At 35.8% G+C, this 16,405-nt stretch overlaps 1 protein-coding gene across 1 annotated transcript; it reads right to left on the reverse strand.

The window, feature by feature from the left end:
- Positions 1–522: 522 nt before the first annotated feature.
- Positions 523–15,671, reverse strand: LACTB2 (lactamase beta 2). The gene is made up of 7 exons (XM_084281351.1): positions 15,520–15,671; positions 14,194–14,357; positions 12,720–12,846; positions 10,325–10,503; positions 5,854–6,002; positions 4,258–4,339; positions 523–2,103 (listed from the first exon to the last, which is right to left on the reverse strand). Exons 1-7 carry the CDS (start codon positions 15,639–15,641, stop codon positions 2,060–2,062), a joined length of 867 nt encoding a protein of 288 aa, XP_084137477.1. The 5' UTR covers positions 15,642–15,671; the 3' UTR covers positions 523–2,059.
- Positions 15,672–16,405: the final 734 nt, after the last annotated feature.

The following is a 16,405-nucleotide window of genomic DNA, read 5'->3' on the forward strand; positions in this document are numbered from 1 at the left end:
CTTTCTTCACTGTCTGCAAACTCCAAAGATGCTTTAACTCAGTTGTTTAGTTGTTTCCGTGTATTTAAAACGAAACACAGTGAACCAGAGGAAAATGGTTCAGCGACATTTAGGCTGCCATTAGACTTTTTTAGCTTGGGAAAGTAATGAGACATCACCACTTCATATCAGGTTCTGGCTATTAGCCTCTGGTTGTAGGTACTCAAGCTTCCCCTCATGACAGAAAACCGTACCATTCCACTTATATTTCTGTGCAAAATGTCATAATTCAGAGCACGTGAATTAGCTTTTTAAAAAAGAAAAGAAATGATAATTACCTTTTCATTCCTTGCAATGAAAAGGGTTAGCAAACATTCATGAAGTACAGAAAAATAATTATTATTAATGGCAAGAAGTCTACATGAAAGCTTCTGAGTAATTATGAAGAGAGAAATAAACCAAAAAGAACTGAGAAAAAACAGTGTTTGTGGGAGGCAGAAGAAAAAACGAAGTGTTTGTACTGGAAGATAGAACATACAGAAGTAATACAAAATTATATATTTGTATTTTTATGTTTATAATATATATGTATATATAAATAAAATATGAAAAATACAAAAGTAGGAAAAGTAAACAGAAAACGTATAAGGAAGAAAAAACTAGGAATAGTATACCTGAAAAAGACTATAAAATGGCACGGCACAGAACACAAACAAAAATCACGATGCGGTTGAAAATCAGATGGAGAAAGTTTACAAAAAGCATCATTTTATAGAGCAGAAAGCTAACACTTCCCCTCTTCAGTGGTTTGTTATTACTTCAGAATATGTTTTCAGCTTTGGATCACTGTTCCTGGGTTTATTTTTGTATTGGATCTGGCTCAGATATCAGCGCAAATGCTATCAACTTCATAAGATAATGAAAACTCTTAAGCCATGCCTATTCAAAGTACCCAAGCACAAATGAAGGGACTGGACTTGAAAGGTTTTCAAGGACATGTATTTGTCTTCGGTACCTTTAAACATCTCATATCTCGTTTTTTTTTTAAAGTTGGACCAGCATTAAAAGAGTGTGTAAATCATAAGAAACTCATACATTTTAAATACACAAAGTAATGCAAATATTTATACATTATTCTGAAAGTTTAAGCTACATGGAAAACTGAACTGTAAGTTTAATTCATTTTCAAGCACTGCATTTTAACACACTATACAATATTTTACAATCAAATACAACCTTTAGCTAAAATATTTGTAGTTTAAATGGAGTTAATAGCAAAATTTGAAGCTTGTTAATTATAAAGTGATAGAAAAACTTAACCTCATATGGTGCACAATAGGTATGTCAATTTACACAGCTTTTTAATCCCTTTCTTAGAAGAAATTTAGAAGATAGAATTTAAGTCTGCCCTAACTTTGTGCATCTTTTTTTTAACATTAATTGGTTAAAATTAATGATGAATCTCTTGAATTAATTTCACAGAAATCATGTTTGCCTGAGAAAACAGAGAAGTCTGGAAGTACTTTCAGCATTTGTTAAAACATATTTCAGTGAGTAACCAGCAAAAATGTTCACAGGCACATAAATTTAAAAAAAAACAATCAAACAAAAAACCCCAGCATTTCCACCTGTTAACAAAAATTGGTTGTTTTTTAGAATTTACAGGTAAATTATTAAAAAGACACTTTTCAAAGGCACAGGCAAATGCAAACAACTTTAGTTTCAAATCTTTTCTATTCTTTTTACTACAGATTTATATCTTTGATTTATTAAGTTTTTAGGCTTTGCTATTTGTCTTCTGTGGCCAACGATAAAGCTTGGCATTTTATACCAGAGGTAACACTCAGTTCTTCACAGTCATTCTATTTATTTACCTCAGTACCTATAAATTTTTAAAGTCCCATAAAGTAGAATATGAAAATTATCATTTAACTGACTGTAACATTGTTTTTAAATTGTTAGTACTTTTTAAATGAAAGAAGAATTAATTTTTATTTTACACGTCATCTGCAATCATCTTTCTGTTTTTTCATGCAGCAACTGTGCAGATCGAGAACGTTTTTGAGCAATCTTGTGTAAGTTATAAATTGTTTCTCCATCTGAAGTTGGGAGATGCATCACGTACTGTTAAGGAAAAAAAAGACCAAATTATTCACAAATTAACACTTACATGCTGTGTATAAACATTAGACTACCTAAACCTTAACTTGTACATGTGTACATTTCTGTTTATGTACCTTAACTTGTACATGTGTACATTTCTGTTTATGTCATTTTTAAAAATTAAACTCTACCAGCTTGTCTATTAAAATACTTTCCTTCAGGCCAGTGCTGAATTTTAATGGAAGCTAATAAACATTATCTGTATCACAGTGTAACTTCTAGTGATATAAAGCATGAGTAATAAAAAAGGGTTTAATAATCCTACAGTTGTTTTAAGTTCAGGATATTAACATTTCTAGATTATTAATAAATTTGATGTAGCACTTGCTATATTTTTTGAAATTTATGAACTTGAGAGAAAAAAGGTGCTGCTAAATTAGCAACAGTTAAATTATTTCTTTTTCATCAGCAGCGGTCTTTTAAAAATGCAAAACAATGACAATCATCCAAATATGGGAGAAAGTTAAATGCACATATTGTGCCATGCTCCTGTATATAAGGCATTATTTTTCTGTTTGAAGTGAGAAAAGTAAATCATTAAAGGCAGTTATCACTCCTAATTGTAGCTTTAAAAGTTATGTACCCACATAAACTGCAATCCCTAGAATGTAGTGGTGAATTAATGACTGCAGCAGACAGCATATGGCCATAATTTGCATGGAGCAGCTCTCCAGTAACAGTGGAATATGGCTGTCACATTTATTACCAACACTGACAACATGTTTCTTTGGGAAAATATTTTGTGAAAATTAAGCAAACAGTGTTATGACTGCAGCTCAGGTCTTCCATAATGAGAACAAAACCTGAAATACTGCAACTCAGACTAGCTTGTAAGGACATTGTATCAAAGCCAAATGAGCATGTAAAGTGAGTATGCAAGCATTTCTATGCTACATGCTCAGAACCAATAGAATCAATTTTCCTTAACAGATGTCCTTAATTTGAACTGAAAAACCAACAGTGGTCACATGATGTTAAGTGTGTATTACAGAACTGGGTCTAAGATTGTATTGAAAAAGTTAGCAACTGTTTCCACACCGTTGAGATAATCACAAGAAACTCCCAAGTGTTCTGATGAGATTGCTTTCTTCCTTCTCTATGAGCACAAATTGAAGATTAAAAACAAAACAAAACCAAAAAACTTTAAAAGGCAATTCTTGTGCTTCTGGGTAAGCTGGAGTACGCAGCTAAATCAAGGACCTCCAACTCGAGTAAAAGAACCACAATAATTCCTCTGATTAGTATATCCTCTAGAACTTCATATATATCCTCATATATATATATATATATATATATATATCTCCTCAATTACTTCATAGTTGTTTCAAGCAGTTGCTACTTTGTGAACAGGTATCTGACTGAAGCTCCCTATCTGCTCTCTCTTCAAATTTCAAAGGTGATTTCTGAGGAAAACTGAGCGATTTTTGCCCAGTAAACATGAAAAAGTTCTGAGCAAAACTGGCTTAAAGAGATGAAAGTCACTAGCTTCCTCAGACAAATCAATTCCTTAACGTTTAAGTTAAAGTCTTTTAAGTTTTTTGTATCAAAGACTGCAAGTCTACCTGTAAAGAGAAAGTTAATTTACCCACTATTTCATCTAAACAGAAAATGTTGCTGCTTGAACTACTCCAGCAGTGAAAGGGAAGGGATAAGTTTAATCCATAGTATCTGATACCCTGGAGCAATCTTGTATAGCCAAGTTGGAGAAACGTGTAGGTCTAGACTCAATAATGTATGTCAATAACCAACAACTGAGATCACATTTAATTACTGCTGGTGCAGTATCATGCTGGTAAGCTTCAATGGCATTCTGTACAAACTATGCTTAAAACCATTATTTTCCACACTTTGATAAAAATAACTGCTTGCATGATTCTAATCTATTTTCTTGGAATAAAAATCATGCTACTATTATTATTATTATTTAAAAATCTCTATTTTTGAACCAATACTGAGCCTACTACCTGATTTATCATTAAAATAAACAGAAGATATAATGAGAAAAAAAAATATTATTTATATTATTAGACTCTGACCCTTCCCTCTCCCCCCACCCTGGACACAGAAAATTGAAATGAAAATGACTGTCCTTACACCCCATTACCCACAACTTACACACTTTTCCTTCTTTTTCCAACTTCTTCAAGTGGACTAGGAGATTTTTTTCTGCTGCTAGCAGTAAATTTTCAGGAATGTCCTAAGGGGAATACAAATATGAGTTTTGTACTTGTTTAAATATCTTTCAATATTGCCCAATGATTTTTTTCAATATATGGAAATCGTGGCTTATTAACATAGATTTTCCTCTTCTGAATTACTATGTTGAACATTCAGTTAGTTTTACATGTATAGTGACAAAAGCATAGAATACGTAAACCAATTTTGCACTGTTTAAACTAGTAGCCTAATAACACATTTTTGTTTACTGTTCTTAAGTTTTGCATCATGCGCTTCTATTATCCAGACTTTGGCCAACTCAACTGTGTTCTACTGAACTTAGTTGGCACTGGGTTGTTGGTGTAGCTGAGCATTTTTCCATAGGTTTTAATGACGAATTTAAAGAGGCCTTTCTCCAGATACCTATAGTACTTCTATTTTGTGATACTACTTGCATGAGTTTAAATGTCCTTTAACAGTTAGTATTTGTAAATCAGTACGCAAACAGTTTCAGGAGGACAAAGCGTATCTTAAAAAAAAATCAGTGCTAAGAAAGTAACAACAAACAATATTTCTCAAAATTCCTTTATTCAGCATAATCTAAGTAAAATCTCCTTTTTGAAAATTACAAAAGTTCTTCGCCGAATAACACGAGTCTGTCAGAAGAAATCCTCAGAAAACTGTCTCAATAAATTGCAAATCTTTAAAAAGCTTTGACATTTTTTACGTTAAAGCTTTAGTAGTACTGAAAAAAACACTCTTATCTGATAATGACAGGAAAAATGGTTTTTGATTTACAGAAGCATGTGAACAGCTACGTACTTAAAAACTGCAGGAAAACTGCAAGAACTAAACAACCACAGTTAATGGTACATCAGCACTTCAAAATGTTCAGTGTGACTTGTAGTCACTCCTTTGGAATCTAGGAATTAGTAGAACCATGAAAAAACGAGCTGTGAAGCTGTTATAGACCTCTTCACACAGCACAGCCATTGTCAACTATGACATCTTCTGAAGCTTATGCTGCATCTCTCTGAACTCTGTTTGTTAGAAGGGACAATCCCCTTACCATATGTTCAAATTACTGAGGTTACACGAGGAATGAAGTAGCAAACAAGAACTTTTATGCCTGTCTAATGATGTACAAAAGCTACCTGACTTCTGAGAGCAATACCCATCCCTGTGAAAGTGCAGGCCAATTAATCAGGAACTACACGTTCCAACCAATCTGTCAGGGGACTCCAAACACACTGACATATCAACCATTAACAGTCATCTTGTAATTTCCACTTGAAACCAAGCACTAAAACTGTATTTTTGTTTGGTCCTGCGAAACAAAACTCATCTAAATAGTGAAAGAAGAAATTTTTGACAATCATCTCAATCCAAGGCAGTCACATGCATTTTGAACAAGCAGAAATCTTTTAAAGCTTTTTTCTTCTTTTTAAAAAGGTACCATGATATTCACCCAAATACTTAGGCTGTCACACGCTATTTTATGAACATAACCTCAATTTCTTTAGTTTAATCTATAATCTTTTAATCAAGAATTACCTTGTATACCATACTTAGGAGCTCTGAGGATGTAAATGATTTTCCAACATTCTTCTGGAAAACATTCAGAATTTGCTTTTCACGAGCAGTTCGGTGAGAAATGTATCCTTGAATTCTAGTGTTTGCATCACGTACTACTGGGCCATGACCTAAATTGAAACACACGTACCAAAGCGATATTACTTACATTTGGAATTAAGTATGCTATCAAATAATTGACTCATTCTTATGTAAACTATGGTAGTGTTTTTTTTTTCATATAAATAGACTAAATTGAGTGTCTGCATCACATTCTGCACTTGAATAGCATAAAGATGGAAAAGGGAATTAGAAGATCTTAAAAAGTCTGAATTTGGAAAAGGAATAGTTCCAGTGGTATAAGGAAAGCAAGGAAATACTTAGATAAAGATTAGTCAATAAAGAAAAAAGGAAAAAGGAGTTTACTACTAAATAGATTTGAGAGTCAGGTTTTTATATTACCTCTCCCTGACTCACACCCCCCAGAGAATACTGATATTGATGACAAACTGATACTGGTCTCTGCAGAGTAATGGCTGAGGCAAAGACTCCTGTATTGTACTACTGTTCCTGTTGTGGAGGGTAACCAACTCCAGAAAACACAGAGGTGAGGGAAGTAACATTGTGACAGATAAATTTTCCAGTACAGATCTTCACAACTCACTCTCACACTATACTTTACTCCTCTACATACACGTTTGCACATATAATCAAAAACCAGTGTAACAAACCCAATGTGCCAAGGCAGGAAGAAGCAATGCACATGAAAGGCTACATGTCGAACACTGTGGATCTGGCTAGGTAATAAACAAGATGCACATGCTTTTTCCTGGACTTACTGAGGCAGATGAGAATCATTCAACGTACTGAAAGGTCTTTGAATTAAATTAGAAAAAGGCTTAACTGATAAATCACTAGCCTTTGTGGAAAATGAAATACTGCCTCATGATACAATAAATAACAGATGAAATCAAGATATTTTTCAGATACAGGAGTTACACGCGCACAAATTAAACGTTATGATTTACTTATGGACAACTTTACTTGCAGTGTTGCATGAATATTTATCACATGCTTTTTACAACAAAGTTTCCTGTTTTTTTTTCCCTGTATACCTCACCTGAAGTAGCAGCAGCAACTTCCATCTCTGCCTGACTAAACTCTAAGTATTTTTTTTTATAACATGAACAGGACAGCAACTACAGTAAAAATAACTGTCTTTTAGAAATTATTGTGTATCATCCAAATCAATTTATTTTAACTCTCTTAGACTACATTTAAAAAATCATTATATTCTTTGCTTATAGTTTTGGGTTGACTGACTAAATGAGTTTTAAACTTGAAGACATTTTAATTTATGGCTTATTTTGCCTGAGGACAGGCAGCTTATAGAAAATGAGCACACAATTTTTCATGATATTTGTGAAATAAAAAATAATGTCAGATGAATCTATCATTTATAAAGAGTCAAAAATACTTACGCATATCTTAACTTATACACTCATTTCAGCAGACTTGAAGTTAAAAATGTACATTGAAGTGTATCCTGAGCCGAAGATAGTATTATAAATAAAAAATAAATGGCCAATATAAAGCTATACTGTCATGAGCACATATATTTATTTATTTCAAATATGTTTAATCTGAAGCTATTGTTCCTCTACAGTATATTTGGTAACATTACGTTTAGTAAGTATGTAGCCATTCATAAAAACAGAAGTTTAAATTTAGAAAAACATTAAGATATACAAAAAAGACACTGTAATGGTAACTGTCCATTCTCTTCTGTCATTCTCTAATGACAGAAGTCACATCAAAGTATTCAAAATTATGGCCTGCCCATGGAATCAACACAAGGACGTCTTAAAACTGGTTTCTACACTTCCCAGTGATTTAACTTACTGGGCCTACAAGACCAGTGTCAATATCTGGAATGGAACCCACGTGTTGTAAAGGTAACAGAATGCCATATTCACCATGCCACATGGTCTACAGCCATTTCATATGCACATACGGGTATTAAAACTACGTCAGAAAGCTTGTTTTAAATTTAGGTGTGGATCTTTCACACTGTCATTTTTCAGGGACAGCAGCATAGTTAACTTCATGAATAAATTATTATCCACATATACTTAAACTATTTCTGAGAATTTTAAACAGATCTTACAATACAACCATCTTTTCAATATTAACTTAGATGTTGCATCAGACAGCTTCCTATTATTTGAGACCTCTGTCTATTCCAGGTCTTATATAGAAGAAAAAAAAAAGCAGCAACTATTTATTCTTATAGTACCCTGTGAAGACATATAGGTTCTCTAAGTTTATACATGAGAAATTACAGCACAAAGAATAAAACTGAAGAAAATAATTGGTTCATGAAATCTTGCACAGACTCCTAACTACCATTTTTTCTGTATTATCAAGTAACACTGTTTATTATTACAGGTTAGGGAGCCCTCTGGTGGCTAAAACACCCTTTTCTCTTCCCAAGGATTCTCAGCTATGAACAGTAAAATAGATTGCAATGAGTACTTTGCCAGAAGCAATTTCCACATTCAATTAAAAACAAAAACAAACAAACAAACAATAAGCAAACAAAAAACAGGAAAAGTAAAGGATTGGCAAAGTTCTGCTACTAACACCTAGCCAGCAATCACCTTGTTACAAAAATTCATGCTCTCCTACATCTATTTCTCAAACTGCAATGTCAGTGCTAAAGCATGGACAGGGAAAAGAGATGATACAAGAATTGTGAAAATCTGAAACTGCAGTAAGACCAAGGTATTGAGGTTATACAGAACGTATTGGTAAAACAAACTGCCTTCTGCTATAGTTATCATTTTATTGTACTACACACCAATCATACAAACAATTGTTTTGACTTGGCAGTAGTTATCTTTTACACGATTGTACGTACACGTTGTGATGCATGGATAAAGAAACAAAGTTAGCTTCAAACCATCTCAATGCTTAGCTACTTATCAAAGGCACGGCATAATGTCCTACTGTCTTCCGAACTGCAAGTACAACATGAAAACGTTTAAAACAGTGTAGCAAACAGTTACAGACAAGTGGGACAAATACTCAACCTTGGTGAATGTGTAATCTAGATAAATAGTGACTAAGAAGAAGTGAAAAGCAACAGATAAAACTGATAAACCAAGTAGAATTTGGGGTATAGGGTTTTGGAAGACAGAAATCAAATGAAGGAACAGATTATGCCTTCCAGATATTTAAGAAAGCAGAACATTTCATTCATTAATAGATCGAGACTCAGGAGGCTAAAATATTCTTAGTTTTACCACTAGTTCAGTCAATTACTATAAATACTATTTCTGTGTCAGCCTCCACATCCATGGAATACATAGAATGGTATTTTTCTTAAATAGCATTTTAAAAAAATACCCATAACTAAGCATTTTTATGATCTTAGATCTTAAAGCACTTAAAGAACACCTACTCCAGAATAAGTGTATTTTAAAAATGAACACAAAAGAGATTCAGCTATGTAGGTTAAGCATAGATGGTTAATGGAGGAAGACAGAAATGAGAATAGAGAGTCACTCAGAATGGCTAGTTGAACAAGATGAAATGGAAAAGGTCTGAAAAAATCCTGAGATGTAGCTCTGAAAAGAAAATGAGGAGCTTAAACCTTAGTTACATAAAGAATTCTTAAAATCCAATCTTGTCAAATAGACACACGGCTTATATGAAAATTAAATGCATTCCCAAGGTTTGGGGGAGATAAGAAGAGAAAATGAAAAGCAATGTCATAGACCGAATGAATCAGCAATTTATTTTTAGAACATGATGTTCGACCTCTTGGCTCTCGTTCAAATTTGAGCTAAGTCATTAACTAAGATAACCATTTGACAGTTCTGCAGCCTCTCAAGATGAATTTGTGATTAATCTGTGTTGCAAAAGATAGATCTCTCTCTCAAAGACATTACTAACACAACAAAAAACTAACACTGCTACTACTAACTACGCTATTACTACTAACTACTACTACAAACACTCCTAAAAACATTACTAACAAAAGCTACCCATATTGGCAGTGTACGTAGGGCTGCAGAGGACCAAAAGAACAACTATTGTTTTTCTCTTCCAGGGTAACATTAAGGGTCATGGATAGTTTAATAAAAGTAAACCCAATTTTCTCTATGGTTCCTACAGTAAAAGATCCTGGCCTCTGTATGCTTTTAATACAGAAGCATAATCTGTTCACCTTCAGAGGGAGAAATCACAGGAAAGAAAGACATCTATCGCTGAAAGATTTTTAAGTCTTGCAAAACTCCATGCTATTAAGTCAGCATAGCTTAGTGCTAGCAGTACATTAAGTAATAAACCGTAGTTGTGACATTAATAATGATGTTTGACGTATTAAGAGTCCTTAGAGAAGATACAGTTTATATAGTAATATATAGCAGTTCAAAATAGAACAACTAACCTGGATATATTAAATCTGGCTTCATTTCTAATAGCCTTTTCAAAGTTTTCATGTAATCATACAGGTCTTCAATTACTGTTGTTCCTTCCCCTAATATACAGTCACCAGAAAATATAGCATTTTCTTCTTCTAGATGTAAAATCATATGGTCATCAGTGTGCCCAGGCGTATGTAAAACTCTAAAGAAGAACAATGAAAGTGTAAGTTTTTCATACACCAGTCATACAGAACTTCTAGCTTAATTTTCAGAAGCTAGAAACAATGATAAAACTACCTACTGAGTAGTCTACAAGAAGAATGAGAAAAAGTATAGTACCAAGAAAGGCAGATTGAAAGTCTGAAAAAGTGTAGTACTCAGAAGGTCAACGTAAACAGAGTATCATTTCATCTAACTATAGTTCATTTTCTTAGGCCATGTAGAGAACACATAACATCATCACTAATATACACTGAATTACATGACACTTAAAAAAATTACATTAAGGTAGCTTGCTAATCATGTAAAATTTGTGGTACAGAGGGCTTTACTCTGATGCTTTAAGAAAGAAAAAAATGACGTTATTTCTAGATTGAAAAGTGTAAAGTTCTGTAAAGTTCATGACATATACATTGTATTTGGCAAAAGAGGGTAAGGGTGATTTTGCTAATTCTTTTGGAAATTCACTGTATACTACTGGACCCAACCCAAATAAAATTCTGTCTCCCCAAATTTATTTTACTCTGAAAGTCCCATAACACAGTGGAGTGGAACCTTAAAATACAAGGAATTGTGGTCTTTTAGCTGTTCTATGTGCAAGTCATGAAACATCCAAAAGGTACGGACTTAGGACCCCCCAACTTGAACGAATACCACATTAGAGAACAGTTGATATGTGTATAGTATACCTGAGCTACCATGGAGCTGCACTGCAGTATCCTTGCACTACAGTTTTCAAAAGACAGAAGGCCTTCTGATTCAAGCTGAAAACATGCAACTTGGACCAGCATCACTAAAATTCAACAGAATCAATCAAAATCACTGCATCAAAGCAGAGACTATGAATTTACAGAGCTGGTGCTAAGAGTGGCGTACAAGCCAATGCTAAACAGCACCCAGCCAAGTCAGTGCAGGGCTGGGAGGCCAGTGGCACACCACTGTGTGTTGCAATGACTCCCACCTCTTATGGAACATGGTGTTCAGCAGAAAGTATGTGAGTATGTTGCTCTGCTGAGGCAACATAAAATCAGTTTGATAGGTTACACCTTGTCTTTGTGGGAGGTGGTATCTTCCAGTTCCTTATGAAACTTCACCTGGAAATTTCATTATTAACATGTTAAAAACAAACAAATAAGAACCCAATGCAGCCTGGCACACCTCCTTTAGAACTTGAAGGTTGCTAACTGTAACATGAAATGTAACATGCAGATATTGTTATTTTAGAACCAATGGGATGGACATCTATCCTTAAAGTATTGACTAAACAACCAGTTGAGATTATTTGCTTTTAGCCAAGCTTGAAATTTGGTTGCATAACTGCAGACTTCAAAATGTATTGCCCCTGCCTTGCTTGGAGTCAAATTGTTTTCCATCTGTAAGTTGATTATGTCCCAATACTTACAGTAGTTATGTCTTCAATATTTTTATGCCCACCCTGTGTATTTTGTTTTAAACTTAAAAAATAAAACGCTTTTGGTCAAATTAAACCTTTATCTTTACAGCTTTTCTTCTGGTCAGCCAGCTGCATGTTCTACAAGTGGGATATAATTCACATCTAAACTGAACAAAACAAGCAAAATATGTCCTGAGAAGAGTAATGCCTTGTTGATGAAAGAATTCTGGAGACAGAATGAGCAACGATTTTTTTTGGTGCCTGTGTGACAGAGGGTAGCATTCGTTTTAGACTCATTCATGCAAACAAGATAGGCAATGTGCTCCCTGGGAAGAATTTTCTCCCAGCTGGTACCTTGCAAGAACCTGACAGCTAAAAGGATTAAAATTTAACGTTTCAATGCTAAATATTTGTTTTAATGTCTCCTTTGGAAATATTTTACCTTTTCCATTTTTCCAACATAAACATCCCCAAAGGTATTAATTTTACACCGTGACTACTTGAGTAATGAGAAATTACATAAAATGCTGTATGATTTTTTCCTAAGGAATTATTTTTCAAGGGAAATATTCTTAATTTCTCTGGCGAGGCCAAAGACTAAAGGCTGATTCCTGCCTGATACTCATTCATTAGAACAACTTCTCTGGGTAAGCATACCCTTCTGCATTATGATAGGAAGCCTACAAGACTAAATGTTGACAGGATCAAATCTATGGATTACCAATCATTAAAAGTTAAGATACATATATGTGCCAGAATTCTGAAGAAAAAGGTGATTGAGCAAAGCTGCAGAAATTAGTGTTTACCTGAGTGTGGCTCCCTCTGTCTGTACCACGTCCCCATCTTTAAGATATGAATATTTATGTCCTCCTTCTCCTATTATTTCTTCACGGTCAGGGACACGAGGAAGCTTACAGATGCGATATTCAGAGTCTATTTAAAGAAAGCAAAGAAAATAATGGTTCATATTTTAAATTTGTCACTAATGAAGTTAACTCCACAGAATTACTTTTACTCTTTGTAGATGTACCATTAATCATTACACACTATTACACTGCAAAACTTGAAGCAAGAAATTCTGAACAGTAATTTTATGTTTATTAAACAACCTTCTAGAGTTACAGAGTAGTGAAGTCTCACTACTGTACTCTGAATCTGATATACTCTACTCTGTACCAGCAGCAATTTTGAAGATGAAAAAGCACTAGTGAAATTAGTAGGAAAAAAAATCCAGTAATTATTACATTTTGCAAATGTTGTTCCTTCTTGACTCATCAAGAGCCAAAAAATAAGTCTCTGGAACAGCACTAAGACGCTGGTGCTCAAGCTCTGTGTTATGAGTCACAGAAGCACTATTCAACATTTATTTGACACCGAATGGAGCCTTTTTGCCCTGAAACTTCCCTCAGTGTCTATCATTCCGAACTGTTTATGTGCTGAATGCCTTGGTATGGATGGCAACCCAGAAACCAGGCATTTATATCCCTTGCAAGTCTTCTTTGTCACGCTCAGGAGCTGACAGGATCAAAATTCTCACGAAGACACCCATGTTGTTTCCAGTAGTGCCCAGGCTTCTTTGAAGACGTACATCTGGCAACTTTACAAAACCTGATGACTTTACAACTTTACAAAAGCCAGTGAAAAAGTCCAGCAGAACTAAGATGAGCTGCATTATTTTTATTGCTTATTCTCTTCTCAGATATCAAAAGAGAAATGTCTTACTGCTTATCAACACGCAATGCACATTTTACATCAGAATTTATCTGTAAACATCCCTACTTTCTTCTCCAAATGTTTTGAGGCCTAAGAACTTGTCAGCAATTTCTTATGGTCTTCTGTATGAAATATCAAAGTTATTCATGTTTATTTTTCAGAGATTTCTTATTGATTTACACAAGTAAAAGTAATACTCAATTTGTCACTACTGTCAATGTAGAAAGGAACTTCTTTTCTATTTTTCTCTACTGTCAATGTAGAGAGTATCAAGCTTTTCTCACATCTTTTAATAATGTGTAAACTGCTTATTATTCACTTGTAAGAAAAATTCACTATGACATTATGCACAGGTATTGAAGAAAAAAAAAAGTATTTCAACTGTGATACTCAGATTATTCACTGCTCTCATTCTATACTTTACAATAGCACTGTTAAATTACATGTGGTTTACATGGAGATTCTAGAAGAATAATCCAGCTGAAGCATACAGAAGGACTATACAAAACTTGTTTCTTGCCACATACCTAACATATATTCAACAATATATAAAAATCTCTGGCCTACCACTAGGGATGTTTTTGCAGATATCAGGTATTCCACCAGTATGATCATGATGCCAGTGTGTCACTAAAATTTCTTGAATTGAGATGTTGAACTCGGACAGTGCCTGTTTTAAACAGCCAATGTATTCAGGAACAGCTGGCTCTCCAGTGTCAATAAGGATTCTTCTACATATGGACCAAAAAAAAAAAAAAAAAAAAAAAGGAAAAGAAAACACACAAAAGAACACAGAGAATTTAGAGTACTCATATGAGTTAAATAATGGTAAAAAAAATAATAAAATAATGACATTGCATGTAACTGTGGTAATAATGGATATCTCCAGCTAAATTTTACTAAGAGTTTTTAATCATTAAACCAGTTAAAAGCCACATAACGTTATTTTAATTCTCAGTCCTTATGGATTATCAGATTACAGTTTAATTCCATCACTAACACAGAACCATCCTAGCTCTAGCATCTTTTTAAATTATTTGAGCACACCACCATTCGAACCCTGCTTTTAGGCACAGCTCTGCCACCAACCCACCCACCACAATCAAGGCAAGGTTTTGATAGATTTGGTCTAGCTTAATGCAGGCAAAATCGGGGAGCTCTGCACTCATTTATTGGGATCAGGTTGGGATCAGGGAGATATTATAGATGCTTGGGTCACTCCACACAAAACTATGTGAAGTCCAGGAAGGCAGGCTTCCCTCAGCTTATATATGTATTTATATGTGTATGTATGTATATAAATATAATGTATTATATATTTATATATATATATATTTCCAAACCTGCTAAATTTTCAAAGTTTATATTCCTTAATGGGAAACTTACTATATTTGACAGGTAGGGTTTGAAGCTTGCTATACTTGAGAGTTAGGGTTTATCCTTTCACACACACAAAGCAATATATCCAAGACTCTTTCCTCTATAATATTTCACCTTGTGACAGCACCGTTTACAAAGGGGCTCAGCGTTTTGCTCCACAAACCCACATTTTTGTGCCCTCTGACCGGTTTTGTGCCACCGGGCAGTGCCGAGGCCTGTGGCAAGCTGCCCACCCGCTCCCCTTCAGCCTAAGGGCAGCATGCTGAGACCTCGACACCGGGGGCCCGGTTCTAAAAACGGTGTTTTTTTTTATTATTATTATTTTTTAATTTTATTCTTTAAAAGGTCGCCAGGGAGCGGCGAACGAGCCCGATGGCGGCTCCCCCTGCTCCTCGTCTCCCTCCCCGGAGGCAGCGCACGGGCCCCAAAACGGGCGGGGGAAGGGGCCGGGGCCGAGGGGCGGCGGCAGCCCGGCCCCGGCCCCTTCCCCCGCCGCCGGATCGGTGCCGTTACCTGTGCCCGGTGCCCACCAGGTAGGTGTTGGTGCCCTGCAGAGTCATGGGCCCCGGGTTGCAGCCCAGCACCCGCACCACGCGCGACGAGAGCCGCTCGATGCGCGGCAGCAGCGACACCATCTCCGCCGCGACGATCCCCACCCCACCGCCACCAACCCCAGCCCGGCCCCGTTCCCCTCACGGCCACCGAAAGCGACCCGGGCGGCGACACCGGCGAGGCGGAAGCCGCCGGGCTCCCTGCACCGCCTCCCGGCCCGCGCTCCGCCCTCCGCAGGGCCCTGGGACGGCCCTGAGGGGAGCCCGGCTCTTATGGGTTCGTGGTGGCGACACCACAGGAGAGGTTGTGGAGTCTGCCCCTTGGAGATCTTGTAAAGCCACCTGTGGGACATGGGGCTGGGCAGCCTGCTCTGGGTGGCCCTGCTTGAACTGTTTTGGATCAGCTGGCCCCCACAGGTCCCTTCCCACCTCAGCCGTTCTGTGGTTTTGTGAAATTTTGTCCTTGTCATACAAATAGTAATATGTTTGCAAACGGCCTTCTACAGTCTACACCACACAGTTCACCTATTCAGATATGTAGCGCCCCCTCTGAAACTCCTGATTACTTTCCAACTGGCATTCTTAGAGACATTACAGCACAACTCGTTCTCTCCTTAAAGTACCTGCAAAAGAAGGATAAATAAATTTTAACCTGAAATTAATGCAACTAATATTAACATAGGCAACTTTAGCAATATTCATAGAATCATAGAATCATTAAGGTTGGAAAAGAACTTCAAGATCATCTGCTCCACCTATCATCCTACTACCAATGTCAGCAATTTCAAGGTCTGGTTTCAAATATTATCTGGTTGTTTATACATGTAAATGATTCCATACATTACCCA

The sequence above is a fragment of the Netta rufina genome (genome assembly GCF_964035555.1).
Source record: "Netta rufina genome assembly, chromosome: 2".
In the NCBI taxonomy this organism is placed as follows: domain Eukaryota; kingdom Metazoa; phylum Chordata; class Aves; order Anseriformes; family Anatidae; genus Netta; species Netta rufina.